This window comes from Anolis carolinensis, chromosome 2 (genome assembly GCF_035594765.1).
Source record: "Anolis carolinensis isolate JA03-04 chromosome 2, rAnoCar3.1.pri, whole genome shotgun sequence".
Classification (NCBI taxonomy): Eukaryota; Metazoa; Chordata; class Lepidosauria; order Squamata; family Dactyloidae; genus Anolis; species Anolis carolinensis.
In genome coordinates, this window is record NC_085842.1 from 27939629 (window position 1) to 27966915 (window position 27287).

Genomic DNA, 27287 nt, shown 5'->3' on the forward strand with positions numbered 1-27287 from the left:
CTGCGGTGCCTTTCATGTTCCTTAATTCATGCCTGGACAATGCTGCGTTTGGTGGTGCCTATGTAGACCTGCCCACAGCTGCATGGTATGTGGTAGACTCCTGCAGAGGTGAAGCAAGCCAAGGCCCTTCCACACAGCCCTATATTAAAGAATATCAAGGCAAAAAATTCCACAATATCTGATTTTTTTCATATGTCAGGAGCGACTTGAGAAACTGCAAGTAGTTTCTGGTGTGAGAGAATTGGCTGTCTGCAAGGACGTTGCTCAAGGGACACCCGGATGGTTTTGATGTTTGTGGGAGGCTTCTCTCATGTCCCCGCATGGAGCTGGAGCTGATAGAGGGAGCTCATCTGCGCTCTCCCCGGGTTGGATTCGAACCTGGCAGCTTGCAGATCAGCAGCCCAACCTTCAAGTCACAAGGCTTTAACCCACTACTCCACCGGGGGCTCCTGGGACAATGCATTAAGAATCCCTGATTTTTTTACTGCAACAGATTAACACAGCTATACACATGTATATTCATATATTCGAACCTGGCAATCTTTAGATCAGCAACCCAACCTTCAAGTAAGTCATCAAAGGGTTTAACCCACTGCGCCAACAGGGGTTCAAATATCTGATTTGAACTGGCTTATCTGAGTCCACACTGCCATATATTCCAGTTCAAAGCAGATAATGTGGAATTTTGTGTGGAAGGGGCCCCAGTGATTCCGGCCATGAAAGCTATGGACAACACAAAGAAGGCCAATGTGTTGTTGAAGGTTTTCATGGCCGGAATCACTGAGTGGTTGTGCATTTTCTAAGCTGTATGGCCATCTTCTGGAACATGGCCATACAGCCCAACAATGCAAAGAAGGCCTTTTCTGGAAAAACCCAACCTTGACTGGGCTTTGAAGCCTGTAGGGGGCTGGGAGGAGCTGGAGGGCAGGAAATCCCGAATCTGGTGGGGAGGGTCTCCTGAAAGCCCCCTCCCCCTTCCCCTTGGGGCAGTACCTGAGAAGGAGGAGGGGCCAGGCCCCTTTAAGAGGGAGGCTGGCCTGGCCTCAGGATGGCTTCAAGAGCCCCCTGGTCCAGCGAGCAGGAGGCCTTCCTTCCTTCCTTCCATCCTGAGAGCCTCCTTCTGAGCCTGAGCTTCCCATCACATCTTGAAGCCACCTGCCAATAGCGAAGAAAACCTTGCCTTGACCTGCCATTGACCAGAGCCTGAAATACTAAGGTGAGCGTCTAGTATTGCGCATTAAGGGGCAGCTTTGAGGCCCTGCAGAGAAGAAGACTCAAGTTGGAGAAGTTAGAAGTCAGGAAGAGGGAGGAGAAGCTTTGCCTTGCTTTCTGTCTTGTCTGTCTGGGGAGGCTTTCAGGTCATTTCGGACTCTTCTTTTTCTCAATCCAAGACTCCTGAAGTCCAAACCATGCGTTAACCTTCTCTAAGCCCAGGCGAAGTGTTGGACTTTCTCTTCAAGTCCTCAAGGCATTTTCGACCTTCTCCTCGAGGCCTTGGCCTCCCACCTCGACGTCTACCGTCCCTCGGCCATGGCGGGCCACCCGGGCTACTCTTTCCCGGTCCAAACCCGCCTCAGCCACGTCCAGGCGGGCCCACACTCGGACCCAGGGCCCGCCTTCGTGCCCGAGGCTTACAACGGGCCCGTCTTTGGGTTCAAGCCGGACTACGGTCCCCCGGGCGGGCTCTTGGAGGGCCCCGCGGGCGGAGGCGAGGCGCCCCGGACCTTCTTCCCCTTCTCGGCCGGAGGGGAGGCCTGGTCCTACCCCGCCGGGGTGGCCCTGAGTCCCTACGGGGCCCCTCCGCCTCCCTCCGGGGAAGCCAGGGCCCCCGAGGTCAAGCTGGAGGCGCACTACGCCCAGCCCGCCGACCTGGCCCGCTACTACTACCCGGTGGGCCCCGACGGCGCCGGAGCAGCCGCCTCGTCTTCCTCCTCCTCTCCGGGACACGGGCCGCAGCCCTCCAGCAGCCCCGACAGGCAGGGGCCCGGCAGCCCCGCGGGAAGCAGCTCCAGCACCGGCTCCATCTCCGGCTCCAGCCCGCCCAGCAGCCCCCTCAGCCACGGGAGCCCCGGGCCCGGCCTGGAGGGCGCCCCACGGGAAGGGGCCCCGGAAGGCGCCGCCGGAGGGGAGGAGGACTCCCAGGTGAGACAGAGCCCCCACGGCGGCCAGGCGGGCCCTAGGGAGCACTCCTTGAGTGGCACCCCAAGGAAGGACTGCCGAGGGCTGGGACCCCAATGTGTTAGCAGTGTAAGGTTGGGAGCCCTAAGGAGTAAGCTTATAGCAATAGGAGCCCCAAGGAAGGAACTGCGTAGGAATGGGCCTCCAAAATGTTAACGGTGTAAGGTTGGGAGCCCTAAGGAGTAAGCTTTATAGCAATAGGAGCCCCAAGGAAGAAACTGCAGAGAGTTGGGTTCCCAAAGTGTTAACTGCTTACGATTGGGAGCCCAAGGAAGGAACTGCATAGGAGTGGGCCCCCAAAGTGTTAACAGTGTAAGGTTAGTAGTCCAAAGGAGTAAGCTTTATAGCAATAGGGAGCCCCAAGGAAGGAACTGCATAAGACTGAGACCCCAAAAGTGTTAACTGCTTATGATTGGGAGCCCAAGGAAGAAAATGCATAGAGGTGGGCTCCCAACCTTACATTGTTAACACTTTGGGAGCCCACCTCTATGCATTTTCTTCCTTTATAGCAATAGGAGCCCCAAGGAAGGAACTGCAGAGAGTTGGGCCCCCAAAATGTTAACTGTGAAAGGTTGGGAGCCCTAAGGAGTAAACTATAGCAATAGGAGCCCCAAGGAAGGAGTTGCATAGGACTGGGACCCCAGAATACTAACTGCTTTAAAATTGGGGAGCCCAAGGAAGGAACTGCGTAGGAATGGGATCCAAAGTGTGAACAGTGTAAAGTTGGGAGCCCCAAGGAATAAACTGCATAGAGTTGGGCCCTCAAAGTGTTAACTGCTTATTATTGGGAGCCCAAAGGAGTAAACTGTATGGAAATAGGACTCCCAAGGAAGGAACTGTGTAGGAATGGGCTTCCAAAGTGTTAACAGTGTAAGGTTGGGAGCCCAAAGGAGTAAACTGTATAGGAACAGGACTCCCAAGGAAGAAACTGCGCAGGAATGGGCCTCCAAAACGTTAACAGTGTAAGGTTGGGAGCCCAAAGGAGTAAGCTTTATAGCAATAGGAGCCCGAAGGAAGGAACTGCATAGAGTTGGGCCCCCAAAGTGTTAACTGTGTAAGGCCGGGAGCCCAAAGGAGTAAACTATATAGGAATAGGACCCCCAAAGAATGAATTGCATAGGGCTGGGACCCCAAAGTGTTGACTGTTTAAGATTGGGAGCCCAAGGAATAGATTGTATAGCAGGCATGGGACAACTTGGGCCCTCCAAGCGTTTTGGACTTCAACTCCCACAATTGCTGTTAGGAATTGTGGGAGTTGGTCTAAAACACCTGAAGAGAGGGCCCAAGTTTGCCCATACCTGCTGTATAGGAATGGGACCTCAAAGGAATGAACTGCATAGGCCTGGAGCCTCAAGATGTTTAGGATTAGGAGCCCAAGAAATACATTGTGTAGCAGGCATGGCCAACTTGGGCCCTCCAGGTGTTTTGGACTTCCAACTTCACAATTTCTAACAGGCTGTTAGGAATTGTGGAAGCTGATGTCCAAAGCACCTGGAGGGCCCAGTTTGCCTATGTCTGCTGCATAGGAATGGGACGGCATAGGGCTGGGACCCCCCCCCCCAAAAAAAAAGTGTTAGCTGTTTCAGACTAGGAGCCCAAAAGTGTAAACTATATAGGAATGGGACCCCAAAGGAAGGAACTGCATAGGCCTTGAGTCTCAAGATGTTAACCGTTTAGGATTAGGAGCCCAAGGAATACATTGTAGAGCAGGCATGGGCCAACTTGAGCCCTCCAGGTATTTTGGACTTCAGCTCCTACAATTTCTAACTGCTGGCAGTTAGGAATTGTGAGAGTTGAACTCCAAAACACCTGGATGGCCCAAGTTGGCCCATGCCTGCTGTATAGGAATGGGACCTCCAAGGCATCAACTGCATAAGGCTGGGACCCCAAAATGTTAACTGTTTTAAGATTGGGGGCCCAAAGGCGAAAACTTTATAGGAATAGCCCCCCCCCCAAGAAATGAACTGCATAGTTCTAGAACCAAAAAGTATTAACTGTTCAAGATTGGGTACCCAAGGAAGAAGCTGCATAAAGTTGGGGTCCCAAAGTGTTAACTCTTTGAGATTGAGCCCAAAAGAGTAAATTGTATAGGAATTGAATCCCAAGGAGTGAGCTGTGTAAGGTTGGGCCCAAAACAGTGAGCTGTATAGGGTTTGGGACCAAAGGAGTGGGATCCAAAGGAGGGAAGGTTTGGGACCCAAAGCAGTAAACCGTATATAGGAATGGGATCCAGACAGTGAACTGTGTAAGGTTGTGAACTGTGAAGGTTTTTAAGATCAAGTCAGGGGTTGCTGTGGTTTTAACTTTGAATATGTTTGAATGGTTTTTTTAAAATACTGTTGGTATTTAATCCTGTTTTAATGTTTGCATATAATCCATTTCAAAGAATACATTTTGTAGGGTTGGAACCTAAAAAGTGAAATGTATGGGACTGGGATGCAAAGGAGCAAGACTGTATAGGAGTGGAGATCCAAAGGGTAAACTGCTATAGACTGTATTGGATTGGGATCCAAGGGAGTGAGTAGGATTGAGCCCAAAAGATAAACTTGTATAGAGTTGTTGTATGTCTTTCGGGCTGTGTGGCCATGTTCCAGAAGCATTCTCTCCTGACGTTTCGCCCACATCTATGGCAGGCATCCTCAGAGGTTGTGAGGTATGGACCTCACAACCTCTGAGGATGCCTGCCATAGATGTGGGCGAAACGTCAGGAGAGAATGCTTCTGGAACATGGCCACACAGCCCGAAAGACATACAACAACCCTGTGATCCCGGCCATGAAAGCCTTCGACAACAACTTGTATAGAGTTTGGGATCTAAAGGAGAAAATATAAAAGATTGGGATGGTGTAGATTGGGATGCAAGAAAGTAAACTGCTATACACCTACACACAAATATTAACCAAGCAGGTTGGCATTTGCTCACCTTTACCGACCCAATTTATAGCAGTTTACTCCTTTGGGGAACGCTAGTTGTTGTAGCCTTTAAAAGTTTAGGACTTTCCCAAAGCTTTTCTTGGCCCAAGGAACCTTTGGTTAGCCCAAGAAAGTTTTGGCAAGGGCTCAGCATTTTCAAGGCTGCACCTAATTGTTTAACAACCTTAGTTAGGCCAAATAAATACTAACATTTTGATTAGTTAGATCAGGGTGCATATGTGAATATGTATGCATATGGCTAAGTTAATCTGTTGCAGTAAAAAATTCTTACGGGGATTCTTAATGCAGTTTTTAATTCTTTAGACCTTAAGATAGGACAAGGAGATTATTCTGGAGTGACTCCCTTCTCATAGAGGACATGGAAGTGCGAAAATGCCTTCCAGCACACCTCAGCAAGAGGAAATAAACTCTCCTTGTTGTTTCTGAAGGTGAATGCCTGCCATGTCTTTACCTACTATGAATATGTAGGAGGCATGCTTATGCAAAACCTCAGAATTCTGCCTAATCTGTTTGTTTTCAGCCCTTGAGATACCATCTGTTTAGCAGATTTCTGGGTTAAAGCCCTGGCTCTAGCAACAGGTTCCTGGAGTAGTGTGGGGTTCAACAAGTAATGTTTGATTTATACCCAGGAGTCCTGGTTTCTGATCTGTCCCCAAAACCAGGTCACTTTTGTATGACCATGTGTGGCAGTCAGGAAAGGTAACATGGGGCAAATCAGGTTTCACTGTCCCGGGTTCCTTGGATTGGTTAAGACTTTGATGAGCTGGTGTGGTGTAATTAATTATTTGAGCATTGAACTTATGACTTTGGAGCAGGCATGGGCAAATTTCGGCCCTCCAGGTGTTTTGGACTTCAACTCCCACAATTCAGTTGTTACAAATTGTGGGAGTTGAAGTCCAAAACATCTGGAGGGCTGAAGTTTGACCATGCCTGCTCTGGTGACTACAATATGGATCTCTGCTGTTTTATAAGAAACCAGGAGGTGATCTTGACCAAGTCGCACGTTCTCAGCCCCAGAGGGGACAAAGTGAACCCCTTTGAACAAATATGGCCAAGAAAACCACATGATAGGTATGCTTTAAGGTTGCCATAAGTTGGAAATGGCTTGAAGGCATGTAATAACCAGAGGTCGGACCCTATAGGAGCATACTGAGCTACTTTGATGAGGAATATAAAAGTTTTCAACATTAGCTATATATATTATTTATATAAGATGCCTTCAACATTAGCTATATGAGTCAGGAAGGTTGACTAACAGGCCACTGGGTTGTTATTGTCAGGGTTGGGTAGCTGATATTTCAAATGTGCATCACTTGAGAATTGCAGCTTGTAGCACATTCTATTACACTATGTAACAAAAATTGAAAACAATTCTGTTCCTGGTTTGAAAGTGTTATTTCCTCTTTCATTGTGCTGTACTTTGAAAGTAGTTGTTACACTCCAGAAACTTCATTTTTGTGGCTGCCACTAACTATGTTGAATTGGTTGAAACTCAGTGAGATCTTCATTGAAAAACTAGCAAAATGTGCTGCAGGATGTCCTGAAAAAAAAAGGGTTTTTGGCAGCTTAATAAATCTTTACCATGTTTTTATGATAGAATCAATTTGAAAATGACATGTATAACCCAGGAACAAAAATCAGGTTACATAGTGTTCTTGTGTGTTTTCGGGCTGTATGGCCATGTTCCAGAAGTATTCTCTCCTGACGTTTCGCCCACATCTATGGCAGGCATCCTCAGAGGATGCCTGCCATAGATGTGGGCGAAACGTCAGGAGAGAATACTTCTGGAACATGGCCATACAGCTCTGAAAACACAACAACCCTGCAATTCCGACCATGAAAGCCTTCGACAACACAGGTTACATAATGTGAATCTTAAGAGCGGGAAACATGCAGCCCTCCAGTTGATATTGGATTTGGACTCCCAGCATCCCTTATATTTGGCTATGTTAGCTAAGGCTGCTGGTAGTTCCACTTCAACTATATTTGGAGGTATGCATTGGCTCCAATATCTGGCTACAGTGACTGGAGAATCTGCAGCTGATTTCATGAAAGTATATTAGCCTTTTTGGTGTTTGGATCTGGTATAGTCCTGTAAAGTGTGTGAGGTTCAGGAACAGGGGTTATTATTTAACAGTGCCAATATTTTCATTGCATTTCATATTTCCAGACCCCCTCTGAGGGTACTGCTCTTCAGTCTCTCTATTCCCAATATGTATATGTTCCAGCAAATTTGAATGTAGTAGATTTGCCAGCTGTAATTTCTTAGTTTTGGAGGTTCCACTTTGAATGTCGCCCCGACCTCTTTTTCCTTGTAAAAGTTGAGAGTAACAAGAGTGACTCAACAAAGTTATGGCAAATTCAGAATATTAGATGTGGCAGTGTGTGTACATGCACCAGTCTGTGTTTTGCTTAGCCCTTGCAGTCATGATATATGGCTTATTTCTGTTATTATTTGAAACGACAAATAGCTTGTTCCGCATTTATTCATTTTTTCCATACTGTGATCACTTTTATTTCCTTCCTTCGCTGCCGCAGTCTAGTTGCCCCTTTTCTAAAGATTTATTGCATCATCAATTTGTAATGCATTTTTCAGAGATAGTAGGACTTGCAAACAGATCTAACACAGCAGGAGGGGAGAGAAATTGAGAGAGGAATTAGGGAAAGATAACAAGGGGTGAACATTGTCTTATTGTAACAACTATTGTTTCCCAATACTTTGTTTAGTATCTATATTTTATGAGGCAACTATATTATGGTAACTGTCTCAGGTTGTGAAAGAGATTGGCTTTTTTCACTTGTAGTTTTTAAGCCAAGAAACCAGCCTAGCAATTAACCCAGAGCTTTGCTGGAATTTGGGTATTGTTCTTGTATTCTTGCCATCAAATTCAATGTATGGCATCTCAGTCAATGATAGGTCTTCAGCTGACCTGCTTACTTCTTACAAGATCAGGGCAGCTGTGGCCTTCTTAACGGAGTCAATCCACCTGTAGTGCAATCTCCTTTTTTTCACCACCACCTTCTAGTTTGTCCAGCATTATTGTTTTTCCCAGTGAAGCATGTTATCTCAGAATAAATTCAAAGAACTTAGTCATACTTGCTTCTAGAGAAAGTTTTGCAGTAAAAAACCACAATGAGGTGGTTTGAATGTACATCAGAATTTTCTGGTAGATTTCAAGGTGATATTTAGGCTGGCAGAAGTTTCCAACTATCTTCAGTTTAATAGCAGAAAAACTATTTTCTTTCTAAAATTGGACTGTTGAAATAAAGATCCCTTGAGTTTAGGGGGTTCTACTTGAGTCTGGGCCAGAAGTGCAGACCTCAAACCGATAAACTTGGCCAAATTCTTGGACCTTCCTGTTTTTCTTCCCTCTTCCTTTCATTCTGTTTTATCAGGAGACATTGAAAGGTCACATTCCTGTGCCATTTGGTTACCCTATTAAAGTATTGGCTAACTTGCAGCTTTGGGATGTCCCTGCCTCTGTCCAGCATAGGCATTTATCTCTCTTTTTTTCCCTAAGCACCAACAGATCTAGTGTCCTTTTCAAATGCAAAAAAGGGTCTAGGATAGATACAAAAGAAGGCAATAAGGATCAGTCCTGCCCAAGAAGAGAAGCTATCATCCTGGAAGTTTCAAGGTTGTGCAATTGTTTTTTAAAAGCATTTCCCCCATTGTGTTCTCTTGTCAATTTCTGAAATCCTTCTCCTTGGGCAGCAAATTATTTCTGAATTTCAGAAAGGAATCTCCTTCCCAGCTTACACCGACCCCCTTGATATTTGAACAGTATACATCAGAATACTGAATTTTTCTTGAACTAGTTTCTCATCAGAGGGTGTGTCAAGTATGTTGAAAGTAATAAATCTGTCTGGGAGTCCTCTCTTTCTTAATGATAAGGGAAATGCACTTTGTATACAGTGGACAACTTAAAGCCTTCAGTGTGTTGTTAGACTGCCACTCCCAATAATCCCTAGCCAGTTTTGCCATTGGCTAAATATGATGGGTGTTGCATGGTCACTACTAAGTGTTCAAAGTCTTACTCAGCATTTCACTCAATGCATCGGATGAAGCAGTAGACGTAGCTTGCAATAGCTCCTGCTACCAACTTTTTTCTCTGTTAATCTCAAAAGCAACTTCAAGATGCCTTTGCATATTAACGTTGCAGAGTAATGTCTATGCCTTTGAATACTCAAAACAAATAGTGTAATTGTAGAATATGGCTGAGCTTGGAAACATTGCTTTTTTGGTATATATAACTACCAGGATCTCCCTTCAGACTGGAGGATTCTGAGAACTCTCCACGCAAGTAAATTTTCCATGTTCTGGAATGTAGATTTTAAGCCTTACTAATTCCAGAAATTCTAAATTGGGTAATTGATTTAAACAGGTAAAGGGGAATCAAATCAATTTGGGAAGTAGCTGCAGACTTAATACAGAATTATAGTTTTGTATTGCTTCCCCTATTTTCAAAGAAATGTTTCTGTTTGGGAATATGCAATGACATTTGCAATTGCTTGTTCTTCTTCTTGCCATATTTCAGCTATAGAACATATAAGACTAAAAGGCACATGTTCCTGGATAGTTGGCAGCCTAACATTTGTGTGCTGTCTGGCAGGTTAGTCTCTTCCCCCTCCCCCCCCCCCCCAATATTTCATAAATGGACATCTCTATGGCTAAGCAATGTTATAATTTAATCAAGATGTTAAAAGTCACCAGCAAGGAAAAAGACAAGTAGGAGAAAGATGGCAGCAGTTTGCTTTGCTGGAGCCCACTGGGAAAGGCAAGGTCACATCTCTTTGCTTTTTCTTCTTTTGCTGAGTTGAGAACAAACTGCTTTTGCACTTTGAACTCAGTTTGCAGCTGTAGAAGTAAGCTGGGGATGAAGCCAAAAAGCAGACACAGGAAAGAGGAAAGAGGAGTTTTAAAAGCAGCTGGAAAGTGGGACTTTTTGTTGGTCCTGAAGGATAGGGACTCTGTACACACTAAAACACTATTCTTAGTTATTGTCACACATTTTCTCATATTCTCTGTTTAAGCTATTTTAAAGTGCTATGTAGTTGTCTGAATCTACTTCAGTAGCAGGAGACTTTGTTAACACTGAACCTCACAGTGGTGTAATCCTATGAGTCAGTCAGTTCAAATGCTCTGCAGGCTTGCAATGTTGAGCCAAATGTTGTCTATTTCCTTTCCACCCCCATAATCTCCTGAGCTTCCTTCCTTTTGTCTCAGTGATTTGAGGGCCAGTGTCTGGAAAGGTATTGGGATAGAAGTGTTGGAGGTGATAGAAAGGAGAGGTAAACCTTTATTTTTCTGAAGAAGCTTCTACTGCACCATCTTTTGGACTGGGGATTCTGTACTAGCCATATTGTGGAAGAGAACAGTTGGTTTAATCTATTTATAGCAGAGATTGGCAAAGTTTAGTTTAAATTACAATCCCTAGAATCTTCTCACCAGAATGCTGGTTGGAGGCTTATATGCATTGTGGTTATATTTCCAAGCTTTTCTGAGCTAGAAGGATTTCATCTTCATCTCAAGGATTCCAGAGTGAAGGCAAGTCCAAAACATGACCTGTTGGAGCCTTCACATTTCCAAGACAATTTTAATAAACAGTTCCAAGCTGGACATTGAAGTATATCCGATTGTTTGACATTTTATTTCCTGAGGTGGAACAGAAAATTGCAGCCTTGACTTTTTGAGTGATAGCGAATCAACTACCTGCTGCCAGCTTAAATACTTTGGCACAGGAGACAATCAATCGGATGAGCAACTCTCCAAGGCAGGCAAGACACCAACACAGCAATTAAAGAACAATTTGTTGCCCTTTTCCTGACACTTGAAATCACTTGCCTGAGGCAGCGGTCTCATTCTGCGTAATTGCTGGGCTATCCCACCCTCAGTAAGATCCTGAGGATACAATAATGCTGCTCCTGAACTTGCTTTATTGTAGTTTTAAAAATAAAGAACCAAAACCCTTGAAAGCTTGCACACATTTTATGCCTTTTTGCACTTGTAATCAAGGGATTACCCCAATAAGGATTTTGGGGGGAAAATGAGTGGTAAATTGCAGGAAGGTTTCTCCCTTCAAATTTATACCATTGTTATAGGATTGCTATTCACCTTACTTGCCAAAAAGCCATAACAAAAATTGGGAGACTTCAGAATAGGGATAGAAAACTTGTTGTGTGCCTTCGAGTAGTTTCTGGCTTATGGTGACTCATTAAGATGAACCTATTGGCAAGTTTTGTTCAGTGGTCGGTTTGCCTTTTGTCTCCATCTGAGGCTGAGAGAATGTGATTTGCCAAGGCCACCCACTGGATTCACATGGTTAGTATCTATCACATTTCAGAGGCATGTTTTAGGATAGTGGTGTCGAGGCTTCAGGCTTGGTTTGTATGATATTTTTGCCTGACAGTTGCTTTGTGTATTTGTTTGGCACAAATGTTGTAGAATTTCTTCAGCTCTGTGACTGTATGTCTTAGTTAAAAGCTTCCAGAAGGGTAGCCATTTAGCCAAAATAGCATACAGTGTATGGTATGTTTTAAAAGACTGATGAGTTTACCAATATTGTCATGTTAACTTTTGTGAACCAGAGCCCATCAGATGATATAATCTTTAGGCCACTTTACTCTTCATAATAATGGTCTTATCACTGCTAAAGTTCTTATTTAAGTTTTCCAAACCTCTCTAGGGCAGTGGTTCTCAACTGGTAAACTGGCTGGGATTTCTGGAAGTTGTAGGCCAAAACACCTAGGGACTCACAGGTTGAGAACCACTGCTCTAGGGGTACATCTACACTACATAGAGTAGAGTCTTGCTTATCTAACATAAATGGGCTGGTAGAACGTTGGATAAGCGAAAATGTTGGATAATAAGGAGGAATTAAGGAAAAGCCTATTAAATGTCAAAATACATTTAAGATTTTTCAAATTAAGCACCATGTTTTACGACAAATTGACAGAAAAAGCAGTTCAATACACGGTCACGTTATGTCATAATTACTGTATTTACGAATTTAGCACCAAAACTTCGCAATGTATTGAAAACATTGACTACAAAAACATTGATGACTAACAAATTGACTACAAATAAAGATAGAATTGCACAAAATGAACTTACAGTAGCAACATTGTCGAAAATTAAATCCGTAAAACATTCAGTCCTTGCTGCCTAGAGAAAGAGCTGTGGATCCGGGCGGGAGGCAGACTGCATTGGATAATCCAGAATGCTGGATAAGCGAATGTTGGATAAGTGAGACTACTGTAGTTTGATACCACCGTAATTGTGATGCTTGAATGCTAAGGAATAATGGAAGTTGTAGATTAGTGAGGCAAGTATTTAAGAGAGAATGCTAAAGACTTTATAAAATCACAACTCCCATACTTTCCTAGCGTTCAACCACAGCAGTTAAAGTGGTGTCAAACTGCACTAATTCTGCAGTGGAGATGCACCCTGAGATGTAATTTCATAATTCTTGTAATTTTTTTTAAAAAAAACCTCTATCTTTACAATGCATAAGTCTTTCTTCCCCAATTTCCTTAGCAGATTATGAGAATGACCCCGTTTTGTGTCACAATCAATTCCTGTGTTATTAGGAAGCTTGTGCTTAAAGAACAGGATGAGGTTTATGTTTGAACCTGGAAAAAGTGTAGGATGGGAGCCAAGCTTGTAATAGTTTGAGTGTTGGACTTTTATTTCATGTCAAAAGCATTGCATAATAAATAAGTTTAAAAAGTGATAAAATAAAGGAAATCACAAGCAGCTAAATAGTTTTAGACCAAACGTGGGCTAAAATTATTTAGTGTTGGACTAAGATATGGGAGACCAGGGTTCATATCCCAGCAGGGAAACTTAGACAAGTCATACTTTCCCAGCCTAATTGAAAGGCAACGACAGGCCTCTGCAGAATAAATCTTATCAATAAATGTCATGAATTTCTTAATATAGTGACACCATAAGCCATAGTCAACTTGGAGACACACATAACATCAACAGTGATGGATGGGGTGTCATGTTTTAGTTAGAAAATAGTGATTTTAAACAAAAATCCCAAAGTAGTTGGGGAACATGAGGTGTTCAATAAAAAAAAAACCCAAAAGATTTAAAGAATTGGATTCCTTCAGGCTTCTTTTTAATCTACCCTACATGCCTGTAAAGAAAAGGTGCTTCTCTGAGTAAGATATAATTCAGCTTTCTAATGGCCCATCTGTCTGGAACATATATATTCAAAAGGAGCTATCTGGCCCTGGGCTTGCCAAAGGCAAAACAGTACTTGTTTGCTTATCAGCGTTGATGTCATGGCAAACTGCAGTGAGCAATGGGGATTGTGTATTTGCAGGATGGCTTTCGTCTGCAGGAAAGATCTAACAGATTAGAGCAATCATGGGTGGAATAGAAGCCAAGATTTCTAATTCGAGGGCAACCTGGGGTACAAGAACAGAGGTGTCCAGGGAGCTTGAAAGCTTTTTGGATGTTACAGATTTTGTTGTTGTGTGCCTTCAAGACTTATGGCAATAATATCTTATGGTTCCCTTCCCATCATTTATTTAGAGGAGGTTGTTCATTGCCTCAATCTGAGGCTGAGAGTCTGACTTTGTCAGAAGTCTCCCAAGTGGGTTTACGTGACTTAAGTAGGGTTTTGAACCTTGATCTATTACAGTCCTAGATCAACCCTTATGATAGTGTTGTTCTTCAAGTCATTTCTGACTTATGGAGACCTTAAGGTGAACCTATCACTGAGCTTTCTTGGCAAGATTTCTTCAGAGAAGGTTTACCATTCCTTTACTCTTAGATAGTGTGACTTTCCCAAATCACCTAATGAAACCTTAGTCTCCTAGAAGTTCAACACTCAAACTACTATACTATGCCAGTTCTTTGTCAAAGATTTCCATGATTCAGAAATATGCCATTCAGTCCTCTTGAATCTCATGAAGTCCATATTCAGGATCGGAAGATTCTTCATCGGTTTGTCTTTTAAAAACCTGTCATTGAGATTGCTAGATGAGATTTTAGCTTGATGGGAATGACCCTGGATTTGTTGCTCACTGAAGGTGCTGACATTTGAAGACACTGTACTGTACGTTTCTCATTCAGTGCCTCTTTGAGTAGGAGGAGATTCCACCTGAACATCAGGAAGAACTTCCTCACTGTGAGGGCTGTCCGGCAGTGGAACTCTCTGCCCCAGACTATGGTGGAGGCTCCTTCTTTGGAAACTTTTAAGCAGAGGCTGGATGGCCATCTGTCGGGGGTGCTTTGAATGCAATTTCCTGCTTCTTAGCGGGGGGGTTGGACTGGATGGCCCATGAGGTCTCTTCCAACTCTACTATTCCATGATTCTATGATTCTAGTAGTCTCCTTGAGTGGGATAGAAGGTGTCTTGGAGATAATGTCCCATCCTTTATCAATCAGCCCAGCTGCCTATGTCTAAATCCAGATGTGGCCTATTACCTTCAACACTCCAGAATAAGTCAGTGGTTTCCAAATTTCAGAGAGTGTTTAGTACAGTGTTCCTCACTTTGCGTTGGTACACAAAATCATGGATGATAGTGGATCTTATTGAAATGAAGGCCAAGAATCCCACAGAGGTGCACTGGAGGATCTAGAAAATGCCAAGAGATGCATCTTGGTGTGTCCTGTGTATATTGAGATCTCTCTGCTTGTGTGTCAGGAGAGATGAAGTGCTTGGAGATTTTTCCCTCTCTTTGAACGGTAGAAGAGATGGAGTTTAGAGTAGCTAAAACTCAGTTCTTTACTATTAACAAATGTAATACCTCACAACCTCTGAGGATGTTTGCCATAGATGTGGGCGAAACGTCAGGAGAGAATACTTCTAGAACATGGCCATATAGCCCGGAAAACATGCAACAACCCAATGTTATTATTTTTGTAAATAAACCTTTTGTGATTTTAAAGACATAATTCTGCATGTTTGCCTGTTAAGCTCTACATTCTTTACAGCCAGATGGCACTTCACGCTCTGCTTGCTGTGAGCTGAATGCTCAACTATAAGTATCCTGTTTTTGCATATTTTGGATGATCTGCTGTTTTGGTGTAGTTTTCCCCCCAACACAGAAACAATTCCTAACAATTTTGACCCCGCTTTCCTGTCACTAAGAACAAACCAGTGTCTAAACTGGTCAGAATCTAGTTTTTACTGGTGGAATATTTCTGTCTTTGTTTGACCAGTGGTTTTGTGAAGTATGGATGTTTGAGGTGCGATAGACAACAATAAAATACTTTGCTCTCTAGAAAGGGAAATAATATCTCATGAAGGAAGTTACTGAAGCGTTTCCCCTGGACTTTTTAAAAAAAACATCTTTTCCCCTGTGTTTTTTCCCTTAGGAGGACGCCTCAGCAAAAATGGAACAATTTGCCAAGGAGCTGAAGCACAAAAGGATCACAATGGGCTTCACCCAGGCAGACGTGGGACTGTCACTGGGATTGTTGTATGGTGAGTATTTTAAAAAGTATGAAGTTTGAAAGCACTGATTTGGGAATGTAGGGAACAGTCTTATAATGGCTAAAAGAATTTGCACCATGATTTGGATGAGCAAGAGTCTGAATCATATCTTTCTCTAACTCACTAGATGGCTTTAAGCCTTGGACTTGGTCTCATCATCAGGAATGTGAGGGTTTCAAACTGGGGAGTGTAACAGCAAGATAGCCGAATTATTTATTTAATGTATAACCCCCCTCTCTCCCACCTGTTGAGCTTAAAACACCCCATAGTTGGAAAGCCCAAGAACACTTAAAACATGAAACCATTTAAGAGCACTGAAAAACATAACACATTTTAAAACCATAATTAAAGAACCTTAGATTTATGTTGGGAGCAAGACTAGGTAAAAATAAACTAAGATAATAACATAAGGGGCCATGATAGCACAGTGGCTTAAACCACTAAGTTGCAGAACTTGCAGACCGGAAGATTGGCGGTTCAAATCTGCAGGACAGGGTGAGCTCCCATTGTTAGCTCCAACTTCTGCCAACTTAATAGTTCGAAAACATGCAAATGTTAATAGATCAATAGGTACTGTTTTGGCAGAAAGGTAACTGTGCTCCATGGAGTCATGCTGGCCACATGACTTCGGAGGCGCCTACGGCTCTTTACCTTAGAAATTGAAATGAGCACCACCCTTCAGAGTCAGACATGGCTAGACTTAATAACAAGGGGAAACCTTTACCTTTTAGATAAATAACACCCATCACATGAGTATAAGATTGTTGGCTCTTAATTCATATGGCAGAAGAACCTTTTAATGGGGGTATAAATTCAATAGTAAATGTAAGTATGCTTTAAGTGGTTTTCAACAATGTACTTTTAATTGAATGTTTTACTTAATTGTTTTTAGTTTTTGTGTAACAAGTTGTACTTTGTTTTAATTCATTGTCAATTTCCTTGGGTCCACAAGAAAGTTAAGCTGTATTTAAATCATCTAATCAGCCAATCTCCCTTCCAGAAGCAAGGAAGAACAATTGGCAAGGCCATAAATGATAACACGACTTGAAGCAAATGGGCCATGAAAGCACTCAATGCCTCTGTTAAGGCCACCAAGGAATTAAATTAATAAACATTGATTTAACTGGAAGAGTCTTAGTTGACTGGTCCATTCAACAGCCAGTAGAATATTAGGAATTGTGGGAATTGAAGTCCAAAACCCCTGGAAGGCCGAAGTTTTGCCAATGTCTGCTTTAAGTACTCATTATTAGACCGAGGCCTTTCTGTTTCATACTTGTCCGTTTCTTGTCTTGAAATCCCAACCTAATCCTTGACTCTTCTCCACACCTCCATGTCTTCTTTTCCTCTTGCAGGGAAGATGTTCAGCCAGACCACCATCTGCCGCTTTGAAGCCTTGCAGCTCAGCTTCAAGAACATGAGCAAGCTGAAACCACTCCTCCAGCGTTGGCTGCAAGAAGCGGACAGAAATGAGAACTTGCAGGAGGTAAAATACCAGAATGAGCCAGATACAGATTCTCTTTCATTCTCTGGAGGCAGATAGACGGGGCTGCCCAAATTATTATTTAGCAGTATGTATTCACAGTATTTACAGTATTTATATTCCGTCCTTTCACCCCGAAGGGGACTCAGGGTGGATCACAGAACTCCTATACGACAGATATTCAATGCCGATCATAACAATGACAAGACAGACAACAGATAGAGGTATATATATAGGCTTTCCCATCTTTCGGCATCTTTGAAGTCTGTTCTCGGTTTCGGCCACCGGGGGTGCTGTCACTCCATCTCCCTGCTGAGGAGTTTTCTTTGTTTGTAAACCTCCTTCTTTTTTAAATTCAAATGCCAAGCCTAAATATCTCCTTGTTTTAATGCGGTTCCTATTTACCTACTCACATTTGTTTTCAAACTGCTAGGTAGGCAGAAGCTGGGCTAACGGTCAGGAGCTCACCCTGACCCAGGCTTCGAACTCTCAGCCTTCCGGTTGGCAAGATTTATTGCAGCTTGGTGATAAACCTGCTGTGCTAAAGCCCAGCCCAAATGCCCTTTACGCCTCTAAGAAACAATTATCTTGTGTTTCAGAGCAAAATAAATGGTTATACATTGTAAAAGAAGTGACCCTGATAGGTGAATTAAGTGCATTTACATGCACCCTCACCTAGCTTCTAACACCTGTTAATTTGCTGTTTACCATCTCCCTCCCAATTAATTTAACTAAATTTTTGAGATTTTTAATGAATTTTTAAGGATTTAATATGCTTATACTTATGTGGCTGGTGCTATGTATTGTCTTGCTTATTTAAGTTGTTTTTATAATTTATTGAGTTGTTTTTGTGTACTGTTGTCTGCATTGAATGTTTGTCGCTGTTTATTTTATTGTAAGCCGTCCTGAGTCCCTTTGGAGAGGTAGGGCGGGCTATAAACAGTTTCATTTCATTTCACAAAAGTGACCCTAGGTGCCCATGTATTACCTGTGGGCCACATATTACCTGTGGGTTTACACCACAAGGTTTCACTTACATTTCTGTGGTTGCCAAATTTTAAGAGAGTAGCCTTGTGCCTTCACTTTTTCCCTAGCCATTCTCAGGTAAGGCTATCTGGAGATGGAAAGGAAAATGATAGTAGAAAGATGGATAAATATTTTAAGTGGGTTTTTTTTATGTCAGAAGCAACTTGAGAATATACTGCAAGTCACTTCTGGTGTGAGAGAATTGGTTGTCTACAGAGACGTTGCCCAGGATACGCTACCATCCTTCTGGGAGGCTTATCTCATGTCCTCGCAAGCTAGAGCTGACAGATGTAAGGTTTAGACAAAGAATATTCAGAGGTGGTCCTACCAGTTCCTTCCCCTGAAATAGAGATAACAACACCTGGTAATCATTGGTAGTCTCCCATCCAAGTATGCCCAGATATTTATGGAGTGTGTGATTTTCAAATAGCATCGCCCAACATGACTATCCTTACTACTCAGCAGCTATGCACCATGGAGTCGGCCATGATCCAGGCTCGGAAGCGCAAGCGTACCAGCATTGAGAACACCGTGCGGGGCGCCCTTGAGGCTTACTTCCGACGCTGCTCCAAGCCCAGCCTCCAGCAGATTACTCAGATTGCTAGTGAACTTGGCCTAGACAAAGATGTGAGTGTCTCCATCTTATTCCATCTGCACAGGCATCTCCCCTTACATATAGATATACAGACCTGAAAGCCCCCAAGTCCCTTGAACTGTGACTTCTTTAAGCCCCATCCAGCATGGCCAGTGAAAGGATGTTGAATGTGTCTGCTGTGACATGTTTAATCAAGGCAAACAGGAATTATGGATCTCGGCTCCGTTCTACACTGCTCTATGCTATCGATAATTTGATCCTAAGGTGGCAGCAAATATTTCTGGTTTAAAGGCTGCAAAGCAAGATACTGATTTTTTGTTTTGCTTTCTATGTATGGACACAGTTCTCAGCTGTCTCAAGATGAGGGCAAAGTCTGAGTGTAACATCGCCTACCCTTATTACTATGTAGCAAAAGGTAAAGGTTTCCCCTGACGTTAAGTCCAGTCATGACCGACTTTGGGGGTTGGTGCTCATCTCCATTTCTAAGTGGAAGAGCTGGCGTTGTCCATAGACATCTCCAGGTCATGTGGCCGGCATGACTGCATGGAGCGCCGTTACCTTCCCGCCGGAGCGGTATCTATTGATCTACTTACATTGGCATGTTTTCGAACTGCTCGGTTGGCAGGAGCTGGGGCTAACAGCGGGTGCTCATTCCGCTCCCAGGATTTGAACCTGGGACCTTTTGGTCCGTAAGTTCAGCAGTTCAGCGCTTTAACACACTTCGCCACCAGGGGCCCCTTATTACTATGTAGTCATTTCAAATAGTTTTATTTCAAATTGTATTACTATGTAGTCATTTCAAATAGTTTTATTTTAGATTAATGCTGCTGTTGTGTATCCTCAAGTCATTTCTGACTTTTGGATACCTCAGAGCAGTGGTTCTCAACCTGGAGTTCCCAGATGTTTTGACCTTCAACTCCCAGAAATCCTAACTTCGGGTAAACTGGCTGGGATTTCTGGGAGTTGTAGACTAAAACACCTAGAGACCCACAGGTAGAGAACCACTGTCTTAGAGTGAATGTATCACTGGGCGTTCTTGTCAATATTTCTTCAGAAGAGGTTTGCAGTTGCCTTGCTCTGTGACAGTGTGCTTTGCCCAAAGTTCCCAATAGGTTTCTGTGGCTGAAAAGAAATGTAAACCCTTCTCCCAGGGTTTAAATCACAGAGTCCTAGTCCAACACTCAAACCACACTGGCTCTCTGGAGTGGTGTGTGGTGCCTCAATTTAACATAAAAATACTCAGTAAATATGTAGTCCCTACTATTCCTATTTCAGAAATGGAAAGAGAAGTGGGGGTAGTATCTAACTAAGGCTATCCAGTGGCCAAGACTAGAGGTGCATACTACCAAGAAACATTTTTGTGCTTCTGGTGCAAAGCCACCTAAAAAAAAAACCTTTGCCGAACTCTTTCATGGGCTGCGATGGGTTCTGAGATGAGGAAAGTAAAGGTGAAATAGAACATGGCATGATTGCTACCCAACCTTAGGAACCGAAACAAAGGAAACTGTGTTGACTGTAATGTATATAATCCGTCTTCTTTTCCTTCCCTTTGTAGGTTGTCCGCGTCTGGTTCTGCAATCGTCGCCAGAAGGGCAAGCGCAACATAGCACCCAGCCCTCAGGAAGAAATCAATGGTTTTGGCCCCCATGGCTCCCTCCAGGCCCCATCTCCAGGGCTTGGAGCAGCTCATCACCAGATGGGCTTAGCACCCCAGGGCTTTGGTGCGCCTGCCTTTTCTGCCTTTTATCTGTCCCCCTTCCACGATGGAGACCACTTTGCCCCCGCCAACTCAGGCTCTGCAGTCATGGGCCACCCCATGCATTCTATTTGAGGTGCTCTCTTAAGAAGCCCCCTATGTTTTGAGGAAGAGAATGGTCCTACATCTGGTCTTTTAAGGAAAGGGGGCAACCTAGAGGAAGGGGAAAGAGCAGGGGTGTAGTTTGGGGTCTCTCTTTTTAAACATAGTTAAGGATAACCAGACTCCTTTTTGAAGGCAACCTCTTTTAGATACGATTTGTAATCAGGATTTTAAATTGTGTTCCCAAGCTGAAACGCATCAAGAAGTCACAGCCATTTAAAAAAAATATGTATGAGCTTTCATTTTCTTAGAGCCCTTGATATGTGTGGTCTGCCGGTCTATCAGTAGCTATAGAAGTTAAGGAGAAATTAATTAAAGTATATCCAGTCTCTTCTCTGGTCTTTACCTTGCCCTCCGGAAATTAAACAACCCATAGGTTTTAGGAGAGAGGGAAGTGTGCCAGCTTTCCTTGGTCAAGCACTCTCCAGATGTGTTGGGCTACAACTCCCTAGCTAGCTCGGGAGCGGTGGGAGTTGTAATCCAACACATCTGGGAGTATTAAGATGCTAGAGGACAAAGTAAATACACTGTTGAAATCAGTAGGGCTCAGAAATTCTTCGCAGTTGTGTTGTTCATGCTGGAGATGGCAAACACATTCTGATATAAAAAGGAATGAGATGCAAAATCAGATTGCTTTGAATCTGTAAGGGGAGAATTGTAAGCTTGAAACACTTGCCCATGAAACAAAAATACCTGTTCATAGAATTCAAGTCAGAACTTTCTTTCAACTTCACCATCTTCTGAGTGAGATTTCATATTATGCAGGCAGAGCATAATTTCTTTCTTGTGCAATTTTGGTAAGCTGTCACTTCTGCCACCACTGAAGACAGCTTCTCCATACCAAGTCATGTTCCAAAGCATATTTAATGGAGGAAGAGTGTAGTTTATATTGGTGGTGGGCATCAGACTAGCATCTGACTACAATTATGTAACCAGAGTAAAAAAGAAACGGCATCTACGGTGGGGTGGTGGCAATGGATATCATGTAAGGAGGTACTGAATACCTCCTTGCACAACTAATGTGAAAGCATATATGCTTGCCTAACCCCAGAGTACTTAAGTGTATGCTACCAACAAGATCCTGCTTTTTGTCTGCAGATAAATAGGAAATACACAAATGTTTGAGGGATGTAGGAACTAAGGCAATGGTAGGATTTCACCCATTCTTCATTAAAAGCCACAACTTGAGTTATCCTGCCTAGCAGCTTTCCTTAACTAACCCATCCCTAAAGTTTTAAAATAAGCAGTGACTGAAGCAGTAATAAGTCTTTGACTAAGGAGTGCCTCCAGAAATTGTTTCATCTTTTAAGTCTTGACTATTCTTCAGAGTAGCTTTCATCCCAGATCTTTGGTTCTCCAGAAGATGTTGGCTTTATACTAATTATCAAACCCAACTAGATCAACCAGTGTTCAAGGATAACAGGAGCTGTGATCCAACATTGTGGAGAACCATGGGTTTTTCTATCCCTGTCGTAGATGCTTACTTAATCTCTTGAGCCACAAAGTCAGTTTTCAAATCTGGTGTGTGCTATTTGTGGAGGGACTTTTGCTCGTCCCTCTTCTCAGTTACTTGAACGTTCAAAAGTTGGGGCAGTGGAGTATTTGTAGCCTCTTCTCATTTGTGTGATGCAAGATGTGTGTGTATATATCACTTTTCTCAGTGGATTTATTATGATTTTTCAACCTTTCCTCCGCTATCTTCTTTTGCTGTACTGAAACAATCCTTTTAAGAAAGAAAAATGTGAAACTGAGCAGGAGGCACTGAAGATCTTCCTTCCTTCCTTCCTTCCTTCCTTCCTTCCTTCCTATTTCTATTTTGTTTTTACTATTTGCTTTGGTGTGGGAGAGGAATTTTGTGGTGGGTTTTTTAAAAAAAATGCTCGGTAATCATTTGGTCTCTGTACTTAAATTTTATGATGAGCTCCTGACACTCAGACTTTTATGCATGACATGTTTTTATAGGAGAGAGACCCCTAATAAAGGTTACTAAACATACTGTGTGCTTGTCTGTGTCTTTATTGTTGTTTGGGCAGAAACTAAGGAAAAGACTTCTACTGAAATTAGTGGCTCAAAGCTTAGCCATCTACATATCCCATAGCTTTGCTCTCATACTCAACACACCATCTATGTATCTAAACTAGGAGAATGAGCAAGGGAACTCTGTGGAACAGTCAAGGACCTTTTCAGTTGCCATGCAAGCTGAAAAATACTGTAAGTTTTTCAAAGTTCTTTAGTTGACACTTTCTGAATTAAAAATGATGTTTAGAGTCCATAACAGGGTGTAAAAGATGTTACGTATTAGTTCACTGTGAATTTAGATGTGTTTCCACTAGTTAGCACCAGTTGGAGTTCATCAGTGTGTGTGTACATTGTCACATCTTCAAGTTAGCATACCTGATGATCAGCTGCCTGTATTTTAAAGGCTTGCCAAATTTTGGTGAACTCGGCCATCTGATAGATTGGAGCCAATTGAACACTATTCCATCCAGGGAAGAATGTTGAGTATTGCTTTTATACTTCGAGAGATAACAGGCTAATAGTTGTATTTTGCTGTAGTCTCTACTTGGGAGATGAGTTTTTGAGCCTATAAAACTATGCCCTGACACTTTTGGCAGTGATCAAGGATTATGGAGTATGTGGTGCAAAAGATCTGGAACACACCATGCTATCTCCTCCGGGCTAGTAGAAATCATATACTGTCTCACACATACTAGGAAGTAACTACTTTAAAGATTGGAATAGTGCTGGGGAAGATGTAGCTCTGGAGATAATATTGGAAAAACATTCCTATCTGCCCAAACCAGCATGGCCATCAAATTATTTTTTAAATTGTGTCAGAGGCAACTTAAGAACATACTGCAAGTTGCTTCTGGTGTGAGAGAATTGGCCGTCGGCGTTGTCAAGGGGATGTCTGGATGTGTTATTATCTTGCTGGGAGGCTTCTCTCATGTCCCCCCAAGCTAGAGCTGACAGATGGGAGCTCACCGGCACAAGGGTTTAACCCATTGCACCACCATGGCTCCATCAAATGATGGGAACTACCTTGTAGAATTTTTTTTGAATTCTGGAAAGAATGATTAATTTACCCAAGTTCTGGAGGGCCACAACATTCTCAGCCAATGCTGGTTGGCTGTGGATTTTGTCATCCACACCCCTTGATTCCCAAACTTTAGTTCTCTGGGTAGACTTTGGTTCCCAGAAGCTTCAGCTGCCTTAGCCAATGATCAGGGATTCTGGGGGCTAGAGTCTGCAAATAACTGGTAGACCAGAGTTTGGAAAACCTGGAGTTGTTTGAATGTGAGCCTTAATGTACGAGAGGAAGTTCAGTGTAAGAATTAGGAGCAGGATTCCAAATTTATAAAAATACTTTTGTGGAACCTTTGAAAAGAGACTGTCACCTCTTAAAAGCATTACCAGTCAAACATGAGCATGCTCGGGGAATATTGTCTCGTGAGCTGGGAAGGGAAATTAGAAAGTCTTAAAAGGCCACAATAGTCTGGCATTCCACTGAAATATTTTTACGGCAAGCCCCACTCTATTTCACTTCTAACATAGCAGCAGCTTGAAACTGCGAGAAAAAAAATATTGCAACAGCCTCTTTCCTGAGAAATTTGTGAGCATGTTCCATAGTGGCTGGCATTTATTCATGCCTAAAATTGACTAAGAGTTGATGTAACAACTCCCCAATAGTGCAGTGAATAGGTGGATCAGAACTGGCAGGCGAATTCAAATATCAAAAACCTGTCCACCTTTCCTGAGGTTCTCATGGTAGATTAGATTCTTCAGATCACAATACAAAGGAAAAGGAAAAGGTTTTCGCCTCATATTAAGCCTTGTCGTGTCTGACTCAGTGTTGGTCCTCATCTGCATTTCTAAGCCAAAGAGCCGGCGTTGTCCATAGACACCTCCAAGGTCATATGGCTGTCATGGCCACATGGAACGCCGTTACCTTCCTGCCGGAGTGGTACCTATTGATCTACTCACATTTGCATGTTTTCGAACTGCTAAGTTGGCAGAAGCTGGGGCTAACAGCGGATTCAAACTGCCAACCTTTCAGTCAGCAAGTTCAGCAGCTCAGCGGTCTAACCCGCTGCGCCATCGGGGGCTGCACCGTAATAAAAAAATATCGGTTAAAAAGGCAGGCTCTGAACTTGATCATTATTTAATCCAGACGTAGCAAAGTATGTATTTTCAGCAGCTCTTATTGTCAACACATTCTAAGAGTGCATTTACACTGCAGAATTAAAGAAGTTGGGATTTGTATTTTCACAATATCTTCAGCCTTTCCTGCCAAAGAGTTCTGGGACCTAATCAAACTACAACTCCCAGGATTGCATAAGCATGGAGCCATGGCTGTTAGTGGGGTCAAACTGCATTAATTCTAGGCTGTGGATGCACCCTAAGACTGATGGAAGTTGTCATGTAACTTCTGGAAAGTTAGGCATTGCCTACCACTGGTTTAATTGCTGAAATCTCAGTCATTATTGAAACAAGAGGAAAATTAAACACTCAAAATGTTTGCAGTGTGGGTTTATTTCAATAACTGGAACCATAACTGTTGCAAACCATGTGATGGGCTATTGCAAGGAAATTATAAACTTTATTGGGTTGCTGTGAGTTTCCCAGGCTGTATGGCCATGTTCCAGAAGCATTCCCTCCTGACGTTTCGCCCACATCTATAGCAGGCATCATCAGACCTCACCACCTGAGGATGCCTGCCATAGATGTGGGTGAAACATCAGGAGAGAATGCTTCCGGAACATGGGAATACAGCCCAGAAAACTCACAGCAACTCAGTGATTCCACCCATGAAAGCCTTCGACAACACAATAAACTTCATTTCTTCAAAGACAAATGCAATCTATGAAAAGGTGCCTATAGGAATAAACCTTGTTCTCTTTTCCTAAACATTTGAGCCTTCAGTTATATTGCTTGATGGTTGGAGATACAGTAGTCTCTCACTTATCCAATGTTCTGGATTATCCAACGCATTTTTGTAGTCAATGTTTTCAATACATCGTGATATTTTGGTGCTAAATTCATAAATACAGTAATTACTACATAGCATTACTGCGTATTGAACTACTTTTCTGTCAAATTTGTTGTATAACATGATGTTTTGGTGCTTAATTTGTAAAATCATAACCTAATTTGATGTTTAATAGTCTTTTCCTTAATCCTTCCTTATTATCCAACATATTCGCTTATCCAACATTCTGCCAGCCCGTTTATGTTGGATAAGTGAGACTCTACTGTATTGTTGTTCCTTACAAACATACAGGTGCAGCTTATTTATGATTCAACAGTTTTAAAGACAGCAAATGCAATACTGCTGTGCAGGCACTAGAGAGCAAAAAAAAAGGCAGGCAAGCATTCCTTTGTGGCCCACCTGATTGTATTAGTTTATACCAGGCAGGGGCACACTTTGTCCCTCCAGGTGTTTTGGATTTCTACTTCCACAATTCCTAACAGACTCAGGCCCCTTCATTTTCCCCCTCAGCCGCTTCAATATTTGAAAGGATGTCACATCGAGAAAGTGCAAGTTTGTGGTGCAATGGGTTAAACCCTTTTGGTGCTGAATTGCTGACCTGAAGGTTAACAGTTTGAATCTGCAGGACGGGATGAGCTCCCACTGTTAGCCCTAGCTCCTGCCAACCTAGCAGTTCAAAAACATTCAAATGTGAGATCATTAGATACCGCTTCGGTGGGAAAAAGCAAAAAGAAAAAGATGCTTCAAACAGTCATGCCAGCCACATGACCAGGAAGTGTCTATGGACAACACAGGGTCCTCGGCTAGGAAAATAGAGAAGAGCATCTCCCCCAGAGCCGGAGATGAGCACCGCCTCCAGAGCCAGAAATTGAAAGGAAAAGCCCTTGCCTTTATCTGTGTATTTCTGTCTAATTATATTTCATTGTAACAAGGCACTGAATGTTTGCCTGTGTCTGGTTATATGCTGTAATCCATTCCTCTGTGCCCTAATATCTGCAGAAGCGCAAAACACAACAACGACAACAATAATACTTTATTTATATTCCCACTTCTCCCCGATGGAATTCAATCCTGAATCCCCTCGGGGAGAAGTGGGAATATAAATAAAGTATTGTTGTCGTTGTTGTGTTTTGCTCTTCTGCAGGTATTAGGGCACAGAGGAATGGATTCAAATTGCAGAAAAATAAGATTCCACCTAAACATTAGGAAGAACTTCCTGATGGTAAGGTAAAGGTTTTCCCCTGACTTTAAGGCCAGTCGTGACCAACTCTGGGGGTTGGTGCTCATCTCCATTTCCAAGCCGAAGAGCCAGCGTTGTCCGCAGACGCCTCCAAGGTCATGACTGCATGGAGCGCCATTACCTTCCCGCCGGAGCGGTACCTATTGATCTACTCACATTGGCATGTTTTCGAACTGCTAGGTTGGCAGGAGCTGGGGCTAACAGTGGGCGCTCATTCCACTCCCGGGATTTGAACCTGGGACCTTTCGGTCTGCAAGTTCAGCAGCTCAGCGCTTTAACACACTGCACCACTGTTTAATAATGGAATATCCTGCCTGGGAGTATGGTTGGATCTCTTTCTCTGATAGTTCAACTTGTGAAACTGAGCAAAAATTTGGAGGGACCGGTGGAAGACAACAACAAAAAACCCTTGGGAGGGCTGCAAAACCAGGGACAGCTGCCCTTGCCAGGGGTCACCCTGAGGATCTGCAAATGCCTGGTGAGCTATTGAAGCAAATAAAGGTTTCCTTTTCCCCAAATAAATTTCACCAGGA

The 27287-nt window shown here is 43.0% G+C and overlaps 1 protein-coding gene across 2 annotated transcripts; it reads left to right on the plus strand.

Moving 5' to 3' along the window:
- Positions 1 to 1039: 1039 nt before the first annotated feature.
- Positions 1040 to 22519, plus strand: pou5f1 (POU class 5 homeobox 1). Of its 2 annotated transcripts, none has more exons than XM_008121961.3 (5): positions 1040 to 2142; positions 15448 to 15556; positions 16918 to 17048; positions 18534 to 18698; positions 20222 to 22519. In XM_008121961.3, exons 1-5 carry the CDS (start codon positions 1531 to 1533, stop codon positions 20495 to 20497), a joined length of 1293 nt encoding a protein of 430 aa, XP_008120168.1. In that variant the 5' UTR covers positions 1040 to 1530; the 3' UTR covers positions 20498 to 22519. The 2 variants fall into 2 exon arrangements, with proteins under 2 accessions (XP_008120168.1, XP_008120169.1); XM_008121962.3 differs by having other exon boundaries at positions 18537 to 18698.
- The last annotated feature ends 4768 nt before the right edge of the window (positions 22520 to 27287 follow it).

What these genes read in the sequence shown, in the direction of transcription:
- pou5f1 (XM_008121961.3), top strand. Translation starts at nt 1,531, where the DNA reads ATGGCGGGCCACCCGGGCTACTCTTTCCCGGTCCAAACCCGCCTCAGC. An exon ending in GAGGGGAGGAGGACTCCCAG is followed by an intron (nt 2,143 to 15,447) that starts GTGAGACAGAGC and finishes TTTTTCCCTTAG; the next exon opens with GAGGACGCCTCAGCAAAAAT. An exon ending in GAAATGAGAACTTGCAGGAG is followed by an intron (nt 17,049 to 18,533) that starts GTAAAATACCAG and finishes CTTACTACTCAG; the next exon opens with CAGCTATGCACCATGGAGTC.